The sequence below is a fragment of the Mytilinidion resinicola genome (assembly GCF_010093595.1).
Source record: "Mytilinidion resinicola strain CBS 304.34 unplaced genomic scaffold BDZ99scaffold_41, whole genome shotgun sequence".
Lineage (NCBI taxonomy): Eukaryota > Fungi > Ascomycota > Dothideomycetes > Mytilinidiales > Mytilinidiaceae > Mytilinidion > Mytilinidion resinicola.
The window spans coordinates 65,026-84,694 of NW_022985477.1; the positions used below are offsets into that span (position 1 = coordinate 65,026).

The following is a 19,669-nucleotide window of genomic DNA, read 5'->3' on the forward strand; positions in this document are numbered from 1 at the left end:
ACCCTCAGCCGTCCTTAAGCTCTGGAGTACTCAATCAAATACTTACCATTGGCCTGTCAATTTGGCATCTCCTGATGCTGCACCAATCCCTCTCCCTCCTTCAACCACCCCACACGATGCTTAACCCAAATCTCTCCTTCTGGCTTCACATACTCTACCCCCGATCCCACATTCAGCGCTCCCGCTTCCACAATCACGAGCCCCTTGAATCCCTCCGCCTGAGTCTCCTTACAGACCGTGGTGCCGCAGTTTCCACAGAAAGAGGTTGTGAACTCATCGCCCGCTTCCTGCGTAAAGACATAATGCTTAGGCGCTCCAGTGATGGAGAAAGAGGTTGCCGGAACGAACATGCTGGTTGTGAAGAATGAGGGGGTCAGCTTGCGGCATTCAAGGCAATGGCAGAGGACCTAAGTTGAATGTTAGTAAGCAGGCGTTCGAAATGAGAGGGATGGGCCCTTCATGGTCTTGACCGGCTCGCCGGTGATCTCGAACGTGAGCTTCTTGCAAGCGCAGCTTCCCTTTGCCATGGTGGGCTTCGGTTCTATTGGCGTTCCTTGAGTGGTCTGCGGTGCTGGTGTAGGTAGTTGAGGTATTGAAACGAAGCGCAGGTACATCATTATGATACGAATGGCACGGGCACCTCTCTTTTATATTCTAATTGTATATCTGTTCTCTCGAGTCTGTTTTGGCGTACAATGGCTCCGCATTCTCCACGGCCCTCCGCTCACCTCAGCTTGACCTAGGGTGCGGGCCAATGGGGGAATGGTGATGCATGGGGGGTTGAAGACTCGTAAGAGCTTGAGGCTGTCAAGAAATGGTGGATAACGAAGACAGTTTTGATCATCCACGAATTGACAGATCACCTCAATAGTGTTTCGTACCATCACAACGTTCAGTAAAACTTTTTTTAAAGCCTCTAATACGCCGCTTTACGGTACCACCGTGGGCTGTAGAGTACATATGCCCGTGTGATTCGACTACATAAAAAAGCGGCCAAGCACGTGACCAATCCTCTCTCAGTGATGACTAAGACTCTAGTCTTCACCCGGAGTAGTCCTATGGAGACGTTCTGTCATTTCTCTCGCTTTCATAAGACGGAATCCCTTCTGTAATTCCTCTAGTTCTACTGTGGCGTATGAAGCACGTGATGCGGCCAAAAGATACGTGCCCAAGGCAAACTCGACTTCATCTCCCACATTTACCAACCTCGTCTGTCCTGGCGCATCGACCTACAACGCCCCGGGAGCTGAGTTTCCCGTAGTAGCTCAATCGTATCTGAGCGAAAATCCACCTTCAGTCAGAAAGAAGAAGCCCCGGGCACGGTAGCTAAACTGGCGCTCTCTGTACCTCAGCGAAAGGGACAGCGCTCATGAAAGGTAGTCGTAATTCTAATGGCTGTGATGGAACTGTTGCCTCTTTTCAATGCAAAGATCTCATTGTTTATTGTGTAGTTTGACATCGCTCGTAGAACCCAAAAGCTCACGGCTATCTCGCTTTGACCATTCGGAACATTCACTACACAAACTGCGCTTATTCGTCACGGGCACTAGCATAGACCACCTGTCTGTTTCTAGATATTAGACCACTAGGAAGACATTTTAAGGTCGGTATTCGAGCCAACAACACAAACCTTCCCAACTGCGCGCACCCATACCGCCAACCTCTCCCAGCTGGTTTCATTCCCTCATTCGCTCTTTTGCACGCGCCCGAACACACCAAAAATATCGTACTACTAGGCACAGCGCAGCCCGGAAGGTGTTTGGGGACCCCACCGAGGTGAAAACTCAGCTTGAGAGCGTAGACTCGTCATTGTCTCAGGATTGCAGCACATCACTGCGTCTTAGACCTGTGTATTTCCATCCTATTTCAGAGTCTCTTTCGAAGGGAGTTCGTCACACGTACTTCACATCCTAAATACTGTCTGGACGCTCCACTGTAAGTCTCTACAGGCGTTTGAATCCTTTCACTCGAGCCTCTTTTCCAACAACGCTAGCCCCTCAAAACCATGGACAGTCCCGAGATGCCACAAGGCGAGGCTCTGGAGCTGTTCATGCCGATTTTTTCTGGCAATAAAGACGATTATGGCGGTGGGAAAGTCTCTCCTCGTCCGCTAGCGTTCGACCGCCTCAGTGAAGGAAGACACTCCGGCTCAACCTCGCGCCTGCTCACGCTACCCATCGAGATCCTAGGAGTGTTCTGGGCCATATTTCCAGCATATCATTGTCTTCCCTGGCTCTAGTGAATAGTGATTGTCGTCAGCTTGCTTGTTCTCGGCAATTCCGAAGCATTTTATTCGACTTCAGCCCTGCGAGCCGAAGGCTCCTGTCAGTTCTACAATCTGAGGGAAACGAACGCTCAGAGAACAACGGCCGCACACAGAAGCCGTCACTCGGCGCATGTATCCGGCGCATAACAGTGGCAACCAACCCTTATTGGCTTACAAAACGATATGGTATCAGCTCCGATGACTGGGGCAACGAAGACAAAGAGGTCAAAGCGGCAGTATCAAGTGCCAACCGCGCTTATTACCGTCATGTGTCCGGAATTGGCGCTGCAGCTTCGTCGACTTTGTCGTATCTAGAGCTTCTAGATTGGGAAGATAAGGTGACACTTCCGAAATCATTCTTTTCAGCAATCTCAGAGTCAGCGGTTCAACATCTAAAGCTCTTCCGCACGCAAGTCAACGATGAGTTTCAACTAGAATACTCAAAGGGAAACGTTCTACGTACGTGGCCTTTGCGTTCTCTTCACCACGAGCTTATATAGACTCTCCTAGGAGAAGAGGAAGGACATGTCTCCCCTCTTTACTCAAGCATTCTCCAACTTTGTGCGCGAACACTGGAATCTCTTGCCTGGACTAATATCGGGTTCCCGCGTAGAGAACGAGATATTGAAGACTTCAGCGGCAAGCTAGCATTGTCGAGCTTTCCCTCCCTACGAAACCTTCACCTTGGACACGGTATAAGCTGGACTCGTCTAGGCTGCAGAAAATCATTCCCTTTGGCTCAGAATGCGAACTACAGACTCTCGTTGTCAATACGAGCTCCAAGTTTATGGGCTCATTCTTTGGCAAGCGCGGCCAAATACTGTCTTTGAAGGCACTGATTCTGGAAAACTTTGAGTTCGAGGAGGAAGCTTTCCCATTTCCCGAAGCGAATCACCACGTTTCTAGGCTATGCCTCGTCGTAGCGCTTGCAGAGCATACCGCAGCGCATGTAACACGACTGATTGCTAGTTCCTTCTCAAATCTGACATCCTTACGTCTGCACTGGGAAGCCATCTCCATTCCTAAACCCCACCTAGAGCTCATTGGTAGAATTGGGACCTTACCTTAGAGCAGATATGATTGAGCGCTGGAAACCAATGTGGCTGGAAAAATGACTGGCTAGTGGACGACGCCGCTATCAAGAGACAGCTCACAGGACTGCAGCGCCTCAAAAAGCTCGCATTCGGTCGCCACTCGTGCTTGCCTTACGGTGATCCCGAGATATGGAGTTTCGTGAGGTGCTATGCAGACGAAGTTCCTCCTTATGGCCTTTTCCAACAGCTTCTAAGGCAACGAATGATAACAGAAGGCTGGGCCGACAATTTGTCCAACGTATCACGCAAGGAGAGGAACAAGATCCGTGGCGTCGCCTGGGAAGAGGCTCATCGAGGCCGCATGAAGAACATGGCCAAGAAATACGTGCGTCTCTTTCCCAACCTCGAATGGATGTATCTAGGGCAACTTCTCGTGGGTGTGCAAGATCTTGGAGGTGATGCTGGCAGGCAGGCGGAAATACTCTCTGGAGAGCGGGATGAGTGCTGGACATTGCTAAGACGCATTTTCGAGGCTACATCAGTCTTTGAATGAGATCGTTTTACAGCGCCTGGAACAAAAGCCTGCTCACTCGTACACGCCACTGCTCGGGGTCCTTCCTTGCGTTATTGGTATGAAAAGCCAGGATAACGCAGACTGGAGCGGTCCCAACCACTTCTAATCGACCTATTGCGCGGTTTCGTTCGTGGTGGCCCAGCGTTCTATCAGATTTCGGAAGCAAGATTACAGCTAGCTACAAGAGGTAAGAGGGAATGCATAACTCTAGAGGTGGTGCTTGCGGAACACCTTCTCGTCATGCACGAATTGCCCTGCCTTTTGCTTTTCTTTTCTTTTCTTTCACTTCCCTCTTTTCCCTTCTCCCATACCTCCTTTCCAAGTTTTCTCCCCTCGCTTGAGTTCGTACTCTAAGCTTCATAGCCAATAAAAAGGACTTCGAAGTCAGCATCAGCTAAATATACGAGAATTAGGAAACATCTGTGGGTCTGCTCAAGGTTGTTGGATTTGTTTGCCGGCCAAAGAACCGGGACGGAGACTACATGATTATTACCTACTCGGAGCGAGCTCAATTCGTGTTCCGCCGACTAGAACAGGGCAGTACTTCCCTTTACTGTAAGAGACTAACCGATGGGTAGGCATTTACTCGCGCAGCGACTCAACCAGTCGTATAGCCTCTAGCTTGACTCTTTAACCTGCATATCACGTTTTCTTGGTCCTTCATTCTTGGTCCAGGTACCTGAGCTGCCGTTCTTTATAGACGTGATCTCTCATTGCTCAGAGGTATTATTCTTAGACGATGTAGCTGAATTCACAACGAAGAACGTTCTACCCCGTCTCTAGCGACTTCAGAGAAGCAACGATGCAAGAAGTAAGTTCGGGCTATCAGAAGGGGAGCTGTTCTACGTTAATACCGGGCAGCGCCGAATCCACCCGATGCTTCACAAATTGCACAACTCACCAAAGATTCCGAGAGCCCGGTAGCACCCTACGATCACCATTTCCCCGCATCTTGATCCACACCCCGGGTTTTTCTCCGCATTTTCACCCCTTGGCAACAGTATCTTTGACAACGCAGGAATAATCTCACTCCCGTAACAACGTATCACGTTCCCACAAAATGCCCCTAGCGCTGATCGGCGTACGATCTAATGAGTAGGTACCTTGCACTATCTCTCTTCCTGGTCTAGATGATGAAATGGCGTGCTGAGAGCTTTTTCTTGATTTTGTGAAGGTGTACGGTAGAGCTGCTTTCTTCATTCCGATCCGGCTCAGCACGGCAAGTGTTCGGCGCGGAAACGAGGAATGAAGCCATTGAAGCTAGCGGAGGAGAGCATGCCCATACCCAAGGGGTTTCGCTCTATGGCGTTCTTCGGGCAAAGTACGGTGTGTATAAATACATTGGGGACGGTAGAGGGCCAATCGTCGTTGTCATCTCATTGAGCACGCTCTCCTTGATACATTTATTGTTTCAGTCATGCAGCTCAAAACTTTCATATCTCTCTGGGTCTGTCTTGCAGGTCCCTGCGCTGGCTGGCTTCGGACCGCCCCAGACATCAGCCCTTTCGATATAAGCTATACAGTAAGATATCAATGAAAATCAGCTCCGCAGCGGCACCAATCCGCTTGTTAACACCCCACCCCTAGGACGACATCGGCCTCCCCACCGTCGACGACCTCCTCGCCTACAACGGCACTAACGACGGCGCCGGCATCAAAAGCTACTGGTTCATCAGCTTTCTCTCCCTCGCCAACGGCCATGACTACTATCTCCTGCACAGCACCTCCAATGGCGGCCCCGGCAAACTGGCAACCTCCATCTCGCTCATGGACATCACAGACAAGACTTACTCCGGCCGCACGTGGTCGCGCCCCGGGCAGCTCTCCACCACCAAAGCCGACTCCCTCTCCCCAGACTTCCTCCACCTCTACGCCACCACCGAAGACAACTACTCGCAGTACAAAGCCGTCAGCGTAGTGCCCGCATTCCCCTTCAACCTCACCCACACGCCCAAAGGCGCGGGCTCCTACCAAGGCGGCGCGGGGACCTACATCTGGGGCGGCCTGCGCTGCTGGGCCTGGGACGCGCCGGAGGCCCTGACCACCGGCACGCTGACCATCGACGGCGCCGAGGTCGCCGTCATTCCCGAGAAGTCGATCACGTGGATGGACTGGCAGTACGGGCCGGGCTACGCGAGCGAGGGGTGGTACTCGTTCGTGATCGCGCTGACCAACGGCGTCAAGATCACGACCATGACGACGTACCCGAACTCCAAATATCCGACCGGCAGCGTCGCGACGCTCGGGTTCCCGGACGGGCATCACGAGGTGTATGCGCTGGACCGCGATTTCCACCCCGCGGACCCGTGGGTGTCGAAGGATACGAACGTGACGTACTACAAGTCGTACCAGGTGAACGTGCCGGCGAAGGGGATCTCGTTGAATGTGAGCCTGGCGATGGAGGGAGGGGAGTTGTACAATCCGGATACCGAGGGGATTATTATTGCGGATACGTTTTCGTATTTTGAGGGGACGTATGAGGGGTTGCCGGTCACGGGCTGGGGGAACTCGGAGCGCATGTCGGGGAATAGTCCAAATGTGTAGAGGGAGACTATGAATAAGTCTGTTTATGAGTACATGGTATAACAGAAAGCCTCCAAGACGACTGAGACTCTTATGAAATCGAATTTACAAAACTAATATACAAGTGTGCGGCTAGACGCTCCCGGAAGCTACATCCTCACGGGGTCCTCAATAGGAGCTTTTGAGTGCACATGCTTGAGAATCAAGCGTGTGTGACGTTTTTGCTAGATTTGTTCTCGACGAAGGATTTGTCTCTAAATCTGTTCTCGACGACAGAGCCGCAATCTCTCGGATGAGACTTGTGGTTGTTTCCGGCTACGGATACGCTGTCTCTTGGACAAATGCTGAACTTGTTTCAGGCTAGGGACACGCGATCTCTGCAACAAGTACTGAAGTCTCTGGTTCTCGATACGCAATCTCTTCAACAAGTTCTCAGCTTGCTCCCGTCTAAGGGAATGCAATCCCTTGAATGAGTATCGTTGCCTTCTTATAAGAAGTCCTGCGCGCTTGCGCCTGTTGATCACTTCCATCCGAATTTGCTTAAGGGCGCGAAATACGCTCAATAAGCTGGATCCGCGACGTTTGCATTCGAGTCGCCGCGCAATTCCGCGTGCAAAGGGCGACCTCAAAACGGTCAGCATCTCCACCAACCGCTCTCCTAGCAGCTGTACTTGCTGCGCCTGCTGAGAGAGTTTGACCTCGCAGCGAGCAATCCAAAGGGCATAGAACGTGTTCAGCCTGATCAAGCGGTCTTGGTGCATTTTGTGCGATAAAGGCTGCGAAGCAAGCGCTTTTCTCGATTTTCTCCTGGCTTGCTTCAGATTGACGATGAAATGCCGGTCAATACGCAATTCGCCATCTAGCACGGTTTGCACTACCCATTGGATGCCACGGAGATTGTTAATGCAACCATAGGCATAGAGAAACATCGTCATGAACCTGATGTCCACTGGAATTTCCCTCGCCCACGAGGATAGATACACATCAGTGAGTAATACCACTGCTTCGCGAGGTTTTCTCCGATGTACGAGATTGTGGGCTCCTACGACAGCGATGTAATGCGCTGGGGCCAGGTTGCCTTCACTCCGGTTCCGGAAAGAAGCGAAGACTGCATCGTGAATCTCTTGAGGAGACATCCTCGAAGAGATCATGTGGTGGTGGAGGATGGGTGCTTGCGCCCTTCGAACATCCATTCCTAGTTCTCGAGCCCTTTCGATGATGGGCGCAGCCTTCGAAGCATCGCCGCTGTTGCTTCGAAGGGCAGCTTCGACTGCTATTTCCATAGTGACCTGACTGCCTAGGAGCCCTTTATCCAAGAGCTGACTATACTCTTTCACCACCTCCTCGTTCTTCCCTTGATTTAAGGCAAACGTCATGGTCGCTTCAAGACTATTCCCGTATAATGTGGACGACGACTTCTCGGCAGACTGATCTACGTCCGCTATTTGTCTCTGGAGCTTCCTGACATACGCCAAAGTCGGTGAAACTCTGGCTAATTTCTCAAGCTGTGTAAGATCTTCTTCGAAGACATCTTCTTTGAGGGCGTCTTTTTGGAGGGCATCGTTTTGGAGGGCATCTTTTTGGAGGGCATCTTTTTGGAGGGCATCTTTTTGGAGGGCATCTTTTTGGAGGGCATCTTTTTGGAGGGCATCTTTCTCGAATGGCGGCGCGCATGGATGAGAATTCGCCCAACGTGGAGAGAGTGGAGGCGAAGTTTGTGTTGCATCTGGAGCCACTGGAAGCAAGAAAGGAGCATTTTCAATTCGTGTATAACGACTGACTGAAGGGTAAGTTCGCATCGGGAGAATTCGTGCCGAATGTTCCTCGAAGACATCTTCTTTGAGGGCATCTTTTTCGAGGACATCTTCTTTGAGGGCATCTTTTTGGAGGGTATCTTCTTCGACATCTTTTTCGAGAGTATCTTCGACGACAGCTCTTTCTATGATATTGTCATCAGTGATATGATCTCTCGGGGTAGGACCTTCCGTGATATGGTCTTCCATATCGTGTAGTTTTACGACGCCTTGTCCATACACCGCATCGAACTCTTTGCGCCCGCCTTGAGCTCTGACTCCGCGTTTGGCCTTAAGGTGGAAAGCCATGGAAGCCTGCAGCAAGGGGGCAATCCCGTCCGAAAGCAAGCCTTCGCGATGCCGAGCTCTCAGCTGGTTCCATCCTTGTGCGTATTTACGCTTAAGAACGGGGTCAGCCGAACACAGCTTGCGTGCAAGTCGAAGTAATGTTCCGTGGGGCGGTCGGTGTGTGAGGAAGAAGCGTCGGAGAACTGTGACAGCAGTCCGCGTGTTGACTGAGAGTCGGAAGCCTTTGGACCGTAAATATCCAACCCAGCCGCCGATAGCATCAACCCGTGAATCCTTGGTAAGCGCGTCTACCACAAGGTCCAAAGTCCTTTGAGTTGGGATCACTTGATACTTTTCGATGGCTTGGGAAACAAAACTTTGCGTTGCTTGAGAGTCATGGCCCCTCATGTAGATCTTGAGGACGGGATTGAAGACAGTCTGAGAGAACTTATGGATGGAAAGAAGCAGATCCGCTTGATGGGCGTCTTCCAGAACCTTTCCTAGAATTTGCCACTGAGCTTTGCCGGCAAGATATACCAGCATATCTGCTATAGTATCTGAGGTCCGTTCAGCCCATTCCGCTGGCGATATGTTTGGCTGGCCTTCCAAAGCTAAGCGCCGTATGGAGATCATTTCGCGCGAGACCGTCTTCAAGGGAAGATTTGCAAATCTTGCATGTGCGGTTATCTCCTGCGCTAGTGATTCCACCGATTCCATGTTTCGAGTCTCTCTCCAACAGCGTCGGAGTAGCTCTGGTAGGGATAGAAGACAGTACTCCTGTAAGCTATTCTCATCTAGAGGTCCAGGAAGAAAGCTCCCAATAGATTCCACCGCGACTGAATACGGAGCATGTAAGGCTAGCGCCCAGCAAACTGCTGGACGTATGCTTGTGGCTCCTCCAGATTCATAAAAGTTGGGATCGTCGTGGTGCTTCTGAAATAAGTCGATAATCGGGCCATAGTTCTTGTTGCTTGCATAAGCTCCTACTAACATTTTGCCCAGGATTCCTATGCTTTCCTTGTGGAATCGTTGAAACCATTCGTACATCTGGTGAAGAACATCGACTAATCCGTCTTCGAGGCCGCGCGATGCAAGCTTCCAAGCCAAATGCGAGATAGTCGTCTTACCCTTCCTATTTGCTGCCGGTGCCATGTTAATAGTGTAGAGACGAGCAGCCTCAGTAACACGGTCTGTTCTCAACAAGTGATCACACCGCTTCCGAACCTGGTGTAACCAGAGGGGCCTAAAAGTGGGTATGACTTTTTGCAAGAGTGTATTAGCCATCTGGTCCTCCAAGGTCATATCCAAGGCCTTCTGGTAGAAATGCTTAATGATCTCCTGTAGCAGCCTGTCGTCCTCTCGTTTTTTGGAAGTCGCCTCCAAGACCTGCCCGAAATAGTTTTTCAATGAGGCTCTTGCCGTCGTGCTAAACGTTCCGAAGGTCACCACAAGTAGTTGGAAGGCATCGTCTTCTCGAGTTGTCTGCAAGAGGCCCAAAGCAGCTTGGCATATAAGCTCAAGCAATGCAGGGGTTACGTAGTCCCACTGTCGTAATCGACGGGACAACGCAATCAGGGGATCAAGCAGGCGTTTCTCTGCAGCGAGTTCGAGAAGCACAATGGCTAGGTCTGGCACAAATGATGCTTTGAGTGAATTTTCAAGGGTTGCGTTGGCTGGGAAATGCTCCAGAAAAAAGGCGACAACTCTCCCCAGCTCTTCGTCCTTCAGATCTTGAATTGCAACTGTTTTCAGATTGACGGCTTCTTCGCCGAGTGAAATGGGAATGAGACGCCTCCATAAATCTTTTGTCGCGTCGCCCTTCCCTGATTCCAGGCGCTCAGCCTTATACCAGATGCAAAATTCTATTAATGCTGAGCCGAGGTTTTCAGCATTAGCAATTCTCTGCGCCCTTGGGAGAAGTGGTATCTGAAGGACCCGGTCTTGTTGAGAGTCTCGCCGCCCTTGGTGGCGCTGATGTCGTGCATGTAATTCAGACACAGTTTTCCGCAACTGAGGCATGATCTTCAACGTAGGTGAAGTTTTGGTAGATATAGAGCGTCTTTGAGCGGGCGCTAACTTAGAGAAGCCTTTCGGTAATGACTGCGTTATGGCCCGTAGTTTGTCGAGAGAAAGGAGTCGGTCCATGACTTGGGGTATTCTAGGCAAACTGTCGGCCAGGCGTGGCTTAGGAGGGTTGTCACTGATAGTAAGGACATCCCGTACGAAATCATGGCCATTGGGGCTCTGCTCGCTCTCTTTGCCCGTTCCTGGGAGTGATACCGATGCTGATCCCCCTAACTTCTCAAGATCACGACGACTTCTTTTGCTCCGCTTATTCCCTAACTCTTTTGCTAGCTGGTTTTCATAATTCAGCTCTATTTGGATTTCTCGGTTTATTCGATTGATAGCCTTTTCCTTCCGAGAATCGTTTCCGTGGCCTTTCTCTGGAATCGAGTATCCATACCCGTATCCGGTATGTAGCCGGCTGCTCGTATCCTTACTCGATTTGCCTGTGCTGGGTGGCTCTAGTGAAGAGGGCCCGATGACGGAAGAGGCATCCGGCGCTGGTTTGACCCCAGCCAACACCGCCACATGCTCCCCATTGTACTCATCTTCGATCTCTGGTATCAATCGGGCTCGTCGACGTTGCCCAATGGCTCGCGCGTAGGCTCTGTCGATTTCGGAGACTGAGAGGGGATGAGGTCGCGGCGATTCGAAAGGAAGCTCAGGAGGGTCTTCGTTGCGGAGGCTGGCGATAGCCACGTTATGAAGATGCCTGCGATAGGCTGACACAATCTGGCCTCTCTCGATGATGTGCTTGCAAATGCAGATCCGCCTGCGTCGTTCTTCGAACAGGAGGAGTGATGCGCCGGTGGTGACTCCCAGAGAGCCGTACAGCGCAGCTTGTCGGAGGGCCGAGAGAGCGCCATTGGAAGGAGCTCGCGGGGCGGTAGCGGGCATTGGCGGCGAGCGTAGGATAGCACTGACAATTCCTGCTCATGGTGAAGGCCATGGGAGCATGGTATTGGGCGTCAATGGGGGACTGTCGGCGTGGAGATGGAGCGCTGAAGTTTGGGTTGCAGAGGTCGAACCACCGAACGTCTTTACGTCACGTGATAAGAGATCATGAAATCATTCATGTATATATGTCGCGCGCAGTCAAATTTGAATCACAAACTTTAAGAAGTTATAGGTTACATCACGTTCGCTCCTGGGCCTTTGTCTTGTTCATGTCTCATTCGGCTGCGGTAAACTAAAGCCGTAATTTATAAAGTATAGTGTCTTGTTTGAGCTATTAATATTGCCAAATTCATGCTGATTGCCAATGTATTCCAAGAGATAGAGGGCAATGATACAGCCTCTACATCTTTGGCCTCATTTCAAGTAAAAGTCAACCACATCATCGCCATACCACTTGCGGCCCACATCTTCATGACTGCGGATCCACTTTCGAAGTTGAGACTGCCCAAGACTATCCCACCGAGGATCAAGGAAGCTGGCGACGGTATTGCTGTTACTCGCTTCAGTTGACTGCTTTCGCAGTTTTCGAACTGACTCCGGAATATACGTCTGTACTTCTGATACAGTCAGATCGAGGGGGAGCCCCTGGAAAAACGGAATAGAATATCTTGGCTTTGACGACGAAGTAGGGACCTAAAATTGAAAATGTAGAGGAAAAGTCAGTAATTGATCGTCTAATGCGACTGGTCGCTTGACAAAGCAGGGCTACAGACCGACACACGATGGACAGTAGCCTTGACAGCTCCCTCCGTTGCTGCTTCGAAAGCATTCCCGAAGTTCACCACAAAGGTGCCCTCAATAGGCGGAACAGGAACCCAGTCTCCCTTGGCGTTGACAACCTCTAGGCCTTCTTCCTGGCCGACTTGGTACAAGAAAGTCAGCCAGCCACTAGAGTCTTTGTGAGCGCCGACTCCCTGACCTCGAGATTGCCCTGTACTAGGCGGATATTTGATGAGTTTGATACGATGCTGCGGAGGCATGTATTTCCCATTCTCGGCGGAGTGCTGAATGCTCTTAGGTAAGAAGAAGTCGTCGAAAGTTCCAAGCGGTATCCCAAACGCTTCCTCTACAAGATGGACGAAGCGGTACGACAGGGCTTGGAGAGCATCGTGGTAGCTTCTAGGCATCAGTCTCTAAAGTGGCGCGGTGTTTAGGCAGATGCTCTGACTTTGTGAAGGCTTCTCGAAAGCCCGGTATCAAGTCTTCGCGAGGCCACTGATTGGGGCCACGCAGACGCCAATACTTCTTCGTAAAATCTCTACTGCTCTTCTCGTTTGAGGTTTTTGGTTCTACAGTCGCTCGCCATATTACGGGAAGGTCAGTGGCGAGATCGAACTGTTCTCGGAGATCCTTCTTCCCTAGAGTAGATTCCTCCGCAAAGCCGCTGTAGCCCAGGAAATGTGGAGAGTTTAGCTTTGACAAGGCAGCTTTCGCTTCGTCGGGCTGGTCAAACAGCCGTGGAAGTCTTGACACCAGACTCGCTATTGTGTCTTCTGCAACGCCATGGTTTTGAATATAAAGAAAGCCGACATTGAAAAGTGCATCGTGAAGCTGCTTTAAGAGAAGGGGTTTCTTCAACGGATCGTCTGCATAGGAAAGATCTAGGATAGGAATAGAAGAAGCGTGCAGAGAGGATACCTCGCACGTCATGTCTCGATGGATCGTATTGGGATGTCCGAAAATGACTTGATGGACCACATGCAGTCGTGAAAGGACTAGAGAAAGGAGAAAAAAAGAGGGTACAAAGGGTCAGTTGATGGTCCTGGTGCACGTGCCCGAGTAAGACGATTCCAGAAGTCGAGTTGGAAGATTGTGAGGATGCTCGTGGCCCTCGACAAGCAGATGACTTGAGGTACTTGTCAGGCACTGAGGATGTGGCAGTGAATGCGCTAATCCACGGCAAGGCAACCCCTCCATCGATCTGTGTCCTCCGCCTAGGTACCTACAAACTCCAACATCCTCAACACTACAAACACCCCCACCACCACACATCTCGCTACCATGGCCTACAACTTCGTTCGCTCGTACATAGACACCTTCCGCGAGCGCACCGCGCAAATCTCCCACACCTCGACCTTCCGCAACACAGGCCAGATCACACCAGAGGAGTTCGTGCTTGCGGGCGACTTCCTCGTATTCAAGTTCCCCTCCTGGTCGTGGGCCGACGCCTCGCATCCCTCAAAGCGCGTCTCGTACCTCCCCGAGGGCAAGCAGTTCCTGGTCACACGAGGCGTGCCTTGCCATCGCCGGCTTGACGACAACTTCGCTGGAGAAGCAGGCCAGGACGAGACACTCGTGCGGGATGGCTTCGCGGCGGGAGAGGGCGAACCAGACGACGATGGCTGGCTGAGGACTGGGGGCATGGCAGCTAGCCAAGAGGCGAGGGTGCGCGATGTGCGGACGGTCGACGAGAGCGGGAATCTGGGAGAGGCGGGGGAGGAGGACGAGGAGATTCCCGACATGGAGGATGACGACGACGAGGCCATCATCCGAGAGCCGCAGTCTGGCGCCGGGACTTCAGCGTAAGTGGCACTCTGAAAAGAACCTGAGGTTCACCGAAGGTATCTATTCTAACAGCACCCAGGCCGCTCCGAACATACACCCTCTACATATGCTACTCTGCTCACTACCGTACCCCGCGCCTCTACCTCTCCGGCTACGGACCGTCCTCCGAGCCACTCCGACCACAACAGATGATGGAGGATATTGTCGGCGACTACAAGGACAAGACAGTGACCATCGAGGACTTCCCTTTCTTCGAGGCGGCCATCAAGACCGCCTCCGTGCACCCCTGTAAGCATGCGTCGGTCATGAAGGTCCTCCTCGACCGTGCAGATGCTGCCTTGAAGCTCCGACTAGCAAAGCTCAAGGCCGGAAAGGATGTCTCCAAACTGGACAGCGGCATGGAGGGCCTTGTCGACGACACAAAGCTCTTGAAACTGACAGAACGGGCTAAGCATGCGGAAGGCGAGGAAGGCGGCAAAGACAAGATGGGAGACGAATGGGAGGTCCTGGAGGAGGGAGCAGAGGACGACGAGGTTGCCATCCGCGTAGACCAGTACCTCGTCGTATTCCTTAAGTTCATGGCTAGGTACGTTCCACTCCCGTATAACATTTTACAAAATATCCTAACCTCCGTAGTGTCACGCCGGGCATCGAACACGACTTCACTATGGGGGTATAGATTGAGTTCCTAATCTCTAATATTTTGGAAGCGGGCGTTTCAAGGTCACGGCTAGGGGTGACTGGTGTTGTCGTGCTTTACATCTGGCGGCGTTTGCGGAGGTAGGCTGAAAGCGGTCATAGAATGGACACTACCTAGGTAGTCTTTGCGGACAAACACGCTTATAGTAACGCGATACTATAGTTCTGTCCGTCACGATTCTGCTCCGCCCTGTGACCTTGTCATCACATGATGACTAGAGACAGTACTACGACCTTTTTTGCCTACACTTGGATATCACGGTATGAGGCCCTCCAATATAGTTTCAAGAATGTGGACGAAATGTAAGTGAATCGTTTTGGTTGAACGGACGGTCCGGAAAGTCGCTAGGAAATCTCGGACAACCTTACGTCCAAATACTCAACAGGGATAGTAGCGTAATTTCTTCTCCGGGTTCCTAGTTATATGAACCTTCCCACGCAGCATCCACAAAGTGTAGGCAAATTTTGTAACAACATCATACTTTCACAGGACATTCTGCTAAGCTTTGTCACAACTACTGCACTTGTTATACCCGAGTTCAAAGCTCTCCTAGTTAACTCAAAACTTCATTTCTTAACACTCTCCTACGCGCAGCAAATTGTCCCTACCCACATCTCCCCCTTAACCACCCAAACGCAACCCCAAACAAACAAACACATACCCCCTCGCGCCCCAATTCCAATGCCTCATCCCCACAGGCCTTCTCACACGCCCCTCTTGGCCCTCATATGCAAAATCTCGCTCCATTCCTCCCCTATGCCGGGTAAACACTCCTCCCATGATCCCAATTCTATTTGAAGGGCTTAGATTCAGCGATCGTAGGAGCATGGACGGCGCCTCGAGGCTACCGAGGGACAAGTCGCCAGAGGTGTCACGGGACACATTGGGCACGGATGAGTAGAGGCGAGCCAGGGTAAATGGTGGGCTGAAGAATGATTGGAGGCGGGTGGGTGGTGGGTCGAGGTCGTCGTTGGGGTCGTCATCAAGGAGGCCGGGATCTGGGGAGAGTTTGGAGGCGGAGAGGCGGCTGGCTATGTCGCGCTGTGAGGGGTAAGTATGTGCTGGAGGATTGCGTGGGCGTGTCTCAGGCGGGTTGGGAGCATTTGGGATAGCTTGAAGAAGCCTGAAGAATGGGAGAGGTGGCTGAGACGGAACAAGCACGGAAGTTACACAAGAAGCAGACGCCCAAGACGTAATAGGAAAGAGGTTGAGGCCAGACACGACGACAGGAGAGTAGTTTCTACCTCGGACACTCCTTCAGCTCTCATCTGCTCTGCGAGACGCTCGACGTCCGCGGCGGAGGGCGTGATAGGCACGGCAGCAACGTTGACCAGAAACGCGAAGAGGCAGTCCAGAAAGACGGCTATGATGGTATGGCGAGTCATGCTTTCGATACTGCAACTTGTAATGGTCGAGAGAAGAGAGGAAGCGGTATCAAAGTGGTGATAGCTCTACTTGAGAGGACCAGAAATCACGAGCGCGTTTCAGGCTCTCGACAATATCTCTGGTGGAATGAAGAACTCTATCGAGAGAAGTGATATCAAAAGGATAGACAATGGTTGGAAGTATGAACGAAAGTGGAGTCGAGTCCCGGCATTGGGCCGACTAGTAGAGGGCAGAGATCCAGCTACCTTAGTTGCTATATACTTTCGTCTCGTCTGCCATCCCACCACTCCAACTCAGACCATGCACGCTCCGCCGTATCTGTATCCCCAAAAATGATGAGGCGCGACGGGGCGGCGTCCTTGACCTCGCATCCCTTGCAGAACACCCCCGCGACACGCTTGAACACGCCAACCCTCTTATCTCGAGCCCCAAGAGTTTGGAAACTGATTCCTGTTCTTCCCATCGTGCTCAATGGGCCCCTTGTGGCATCTAGAGCCCTCAATTGCATGAAAAACGCGTCGCCTCGTGATGGTGGAACAGGTCTTTCCTTACTGCCGTACATCCCCAACTTCCCTTTCCGGACCCAAGACTTAGCGCTGGGTAAGAGATAAAAGGGCGAAGAGCGCGCTCTTATACAAGCAAAGGAGGCGTCGCACTCACGTCCATGGGTCGTGCTTTAGCGTAACCGTTGCTGCTTGAATAGTACATTGCTCGTCAACGTGGCTGTCTCGCGGAGTCGCTCCGAAGCATTCAGGAAAATACGAAAGCACTATGCCGCGAAGATGTTGAACGGGTGTAGAGAGACGCGTCGACAGGTGAGGAGAACGTGCACAAAATGCACAAGTAATGCACGCCAAGCTTGGAGCTATGACGACTCCAACATTACTCCATTCCCCTCCACCCCTCTTCTTTCACACTTTCCACCGACCTTCTCCATCATCGTATCCTCCAACTTGGTTTGAATCATCACATACAATGAATTGCTATCAGACTCCTCACAGGTTGAAGCCGCCCAACTGGAAGTTTAAACGTCACTTGTTGGATATCAGCTAAAGCTTTCCCTTGCATCCCCTTAGCTAGCATTCACTTCCTTGTGCAACCTTCACACTTACCATGGAGGATATCACGTCCTCACAAACCCTTGCGGACGACGGTCCCGAAAGAGAAGGGGCCGCCCTTGATCTAAGCGCCTTTCCTCCGTTCTTCATTCTAACGTCTCATTTCCAAAAAGAAGATATACGCGTCCTTGAGGAACAGCTAACAGAGTGCGGTGCACGGCTGAGCTACGATCATACAGAGGTCAGGCTTTTCATTGGTAAAGTCGGGACGAAACGGAGAGCCGAGTTCGAGTTGCGAAGTCTGCACGTCTTCACCCAAGACACAACGCCTACATTACGGCATAACAAGGCCCCAGCTGCTCTGGAACCTGCTAGCAAAAAGAGGCGTATCGAAAGCGAGTCTAGACCGGAGACTACAGTCGCCGAAATTCACGATGATTTTACAGTAGAAGGAGAAACGACCGAAGACGAATCCCTTGATATTGCCGAACCGATTGGGACGACAGTTGATTCTGATAAGACCAAGCCTGGATCCCTCGACAATCCGATTGGTATGCTCGATGATGATTCTACCGCGGAGGGAGAGGCTTCATACCCCGAAGATGGGGATCAACGCGGCTATCCTAAAAGAAAACGTGACTCATCGAATCCGCTCCGTGAAATCACGAACATATCCGCCGTCGAATCTATATCCAATGGTATCAAAGACGCTGTCACCGTTATAAAAGTAGAATGGCTTCAAGACTCGATAGCTGCTCGAAATGCCCTACCGTTGGATGGGTACATGGTGTATCAAGGCAAGCTTATCGACCAGAAAACAGCGAGTCCTGCTGTGCAACATCAAGCCTTGCCCGCACTTCGTAAGGCGGTCCCAAGATCTCAACATGCCCTAGCGCGAAGGCCCCATACTGCCCAAAGTATCCTAGAAAGAGCACAAGCTGATGCGGCAATCACGCCTGCTTGCAAGCCGAGGAAAGACCCTTTCAGGTCTCGACGAGAAGGGGCACGCCAGTTTGAAAACACAACTTTTGCATCCCAAAGCCAAAGGCATGGCCTCCTCTCAACCTCTCATGCAGCCCACCTGCTCCAACAAACAACGAGCGAGTACGAAGGCGAAAGCAGCGACATCCCCGAGCCTCCAGCCTGGGTGAAGGCGAAGCTGAAATACGCCTGCCAGCGCCAAACGCCACCCAACCCCCCCAACGACCCCTTCATCGATGAGCTCAAAAAGATCCGAAAAGCACGCCTCCTCACAGGCGACGAGATCGGCGTACGCGCCTATTCAACCAGCATCGCCGCCCTCGCCGCCTACCCCTACCACCTCACCAGCCCCAAAGAGATCCTCTCCCTGCCCGGCTGCGACGTCAAGACCGCCAACCTCTGGGTCGAGTACAAGAACACCGGCCACCTCCAAGCCGCCGACGACGCCGAAAACGACGAAGTCATGCGCGTCCTCGGCCTCTTCTACGATATCTGGGGCGTCGGCGCGCCCACGGCCCGCGAGTTCTACTTCGCTAACCACTGGCGCGACCTCGACGACGTCATCGAGCATGGCTGGAGCTCCCTCACGCGCGTCCAGCAGATCGGCGTGAAGTACTACGACGAGTTCAAAGAAGCCATTCCCCGCGCCGAAGTCGAGGCCATCGCCACGACCATCCACGCCCACGCGATGCGCGTCCGCAACGCCAGGACCACGTGCACGATCGTGGGCGGCTACCGCCGCGGGAACGCGACGTCCGGCGACGTCGACGTGATCCTCTCGCACCCGGACCTCGGCGCCACCGCGAACCTGGTCGCGGACGTCGCGGCGTCGCTCGAGGACGAGGGCTGGATCACCCACACGCTGACGCTGAGCCTCCACGGCACGCACCGCGGGCAGGCGACGCTCCCGTTCCGCGCGAGCGGGCCCGCGGGCCACGGGTTCGACACGCTCGACAAGGCGCTCGTGGTGTGGCAAAACGTCGCGTGGGCGAGCCGGGCGGCGGATCGGGCGGCGAATCCGCGGGCGAAGAACCCGAATGTGCATCGGCGGGTTGATATTATCGTCGCGCCGTGGCGGACGGTGGGGTGCGCGGTTATGGGGTGGAGCGGGGGTACGACGTTCCAGCGGGATCTGAGAAGGTACGCAAAGGCGGTCAAGGGGTGGAAGTTTGACAGTAGTGGTGTGCGGGATCGCAGGACGGGCATGGTGGTGGAGTTGGAGGGGGAGGGGGGCATGGATGGGACGCCGGAGGAGGCGGAGCGGAGGGTGTTTGAGGGGATGGGGTTGGCGTTTGTGGAGCCGGAGATGAGGTGTACGGGGTAGATTTGCGAGTTGTTGCAAATTGGGCCGCGGATTGTTCTGCGTTTAGGTACCTTTGTAACGTGGAGTGGATGGGAATATGATGTCTTGGCCCCCACTATTGAGTTGAGGCACACGAGGGGGAGGTTTCCACGCTTCTGCCGTCTATCATTGGAAATTAGCTTGATGTAAGATGTAGCTTATAGGAATCTTGATACTACATTCGAGTCCGCGAGTCAA

General features: G+C 52.4%; 8 protein-coding genes across 8 annotated transcripts; 4 read left to right on the forward strand and 4 right to left on the reverse strand.

Annotated features, from left to right (window-relative positions):
• Positions 1–56: 56 nt before the first annotated feature.
• BDZ99DRAFT_403637 (uncharacterized protein) lies at positions 57–527 on the reverse strand (the record flags this gene model as incomplete). The annotated part of the gene is made up of 2 exons (XM_033716352.1): positions 57–407; positions 471–527. 2 exons carry the CDS (start codon positions 525–527, stop codon positions 57–59), a joined length of 408 nt encoding a protein of 135 aa, XP_033568285.1.
• A 1,478-nt stretch (positions 528–2,005) lies between these two features.
• On the forward strand, positions 2,006–3,853 carry BDZ99DRAFT_483816 (uncharacterized protein; the record flags this gene model as incomplete). The annotated part of the gene is made up of 4 exons (XM_033722604.1): positions 2,006–2,238; positions 2,304–2,725; positions 2,911–3,312; positions 3,390–3,853. The coding sequence occupies 4 exons, from the start codon at positions 2,006–2,008 to the stop codon at positions 3,851–3,853; spliced, it is 1,521 nt and encodes a 506-aa protein (XP_033568286.1).
• A 1,449-nt stretch (positions 3,854–5,302) lies between these two features.
• Positions 5,303–6,508, forward strand: BDZ99DRAFT_240450 (uncharacterized protein). The gene has a single exon (XM_033713598.1). It carries the CDS (start codon positions 5,642–5,644, stop codon positions 6,416–6,418), a length of 777 nt encoding a protein of 258 aa, XP_033568287.1. The 5' UTR covers positions 5,303–5,641; the 3' UTR covers positions 6,419–6,508.
• Positions 6,509–6,651: 143 nt separating this feature from the next.
• On the reverse strand, positions 6,652–11,439 carry BDZ99DRAFT_483818 (uncharacterized protein; the record flags this gene model as incomplete). The annotated part of the gene is made up of 1 exon (XM_033722605.1): positions 6,652–11,439. The coding sequence occupies one exon, from the start codon at positions 11,437–11,439 to the stop codon at positions 6,652–6,654; it is 4,788 nt and encodes a 1,595-aa protein (XP_033568288.1).
• Positions 11,440–11,709: 270 nt separating this feature from the next.
• BDZ99DRAFT_469759 (Clavaminate synthase-like protein) lies at positions 11,710–13,172 on the reverse strand. The gene is made up of 4 exons (XM_033721573.1): positions 12,668–13,172; positions 12,419–12,615; positions 12,213–12,361; positions 11,710–12,144 (listed from the first exon to the last, which is right to left on the reverse strand). The coding sequence occupies exons 1-4, from the start codon at positions 13,147–13,149 to the stop codon at positions 12,133–12,135; spliced, it is 840 nt and encodes a 279-aa protein (XP_033568289.1). The 5' UTR covers positions 13,150–13,172; the 3' UTR covers positions 11,710–12,132.
• Positions 13,173–13,500: 328 nt separating this feature from the next.
• On the forward strand, positions 13,501–14,683 carry BDZ99DRAFT_403631 (autophagy-related protein-like protein 3; the record flags this gene model as incomplete). Its single annotated transcript, XM_033716351.1, has 3 exons — positions 13,501–14,021; positions 14,084–14,590; positions 14,641–14,683. The coding sequence occupies 3 exons, from the start codon at positions 13,501–13,503 to the stop codon at positions 14,681–14,683; spliced, it is 1,071 nt and encodes a 356-aa protein (XP_033568290.1).
• A 1,021-nt stretch (positions 14,684–15,704) lies between these two features.
• BDZ99DRAFT_469762 (uncharacterized protein) lies at positions 15,705–16,294 on the reverse strand. Its single transcript, XM_033721574.1, has one exon. It carries the CDS (start codon positions 16,087–16,089, stop codon positions 15,871–15,873), a length of 219 nt encoding a protein of 72 aa, XP_033568291.1. The 5' UTR covers positions 16,090–16,294; the 3' UTR covers positions 15,705–15,870.
• Positions 16,295–17,203: 909 nt separating this feature from the next.
• Positions 17,204–19,665, forward strand: BDZ99DRAFT_456418 (Nucleotidyltransferase; the record flags this gene model as incomplete). Its single annotated transcript, XM_033718476.1, has 2 exons — positions 17,204–17,447; positions 17,595–19,665. 2 exons carry the CDS (start codon positions 17,204–17,206, stop codon positions 19,451–19,453), a joined length of 2,103 nt encoding a protein of 700 aa, XP_033568292.1. The 3' UTR covers positions 19,454–19,665.
• Between the last annotated feature and the right edge of the window lie 4 nt (positions 19,666–19,669).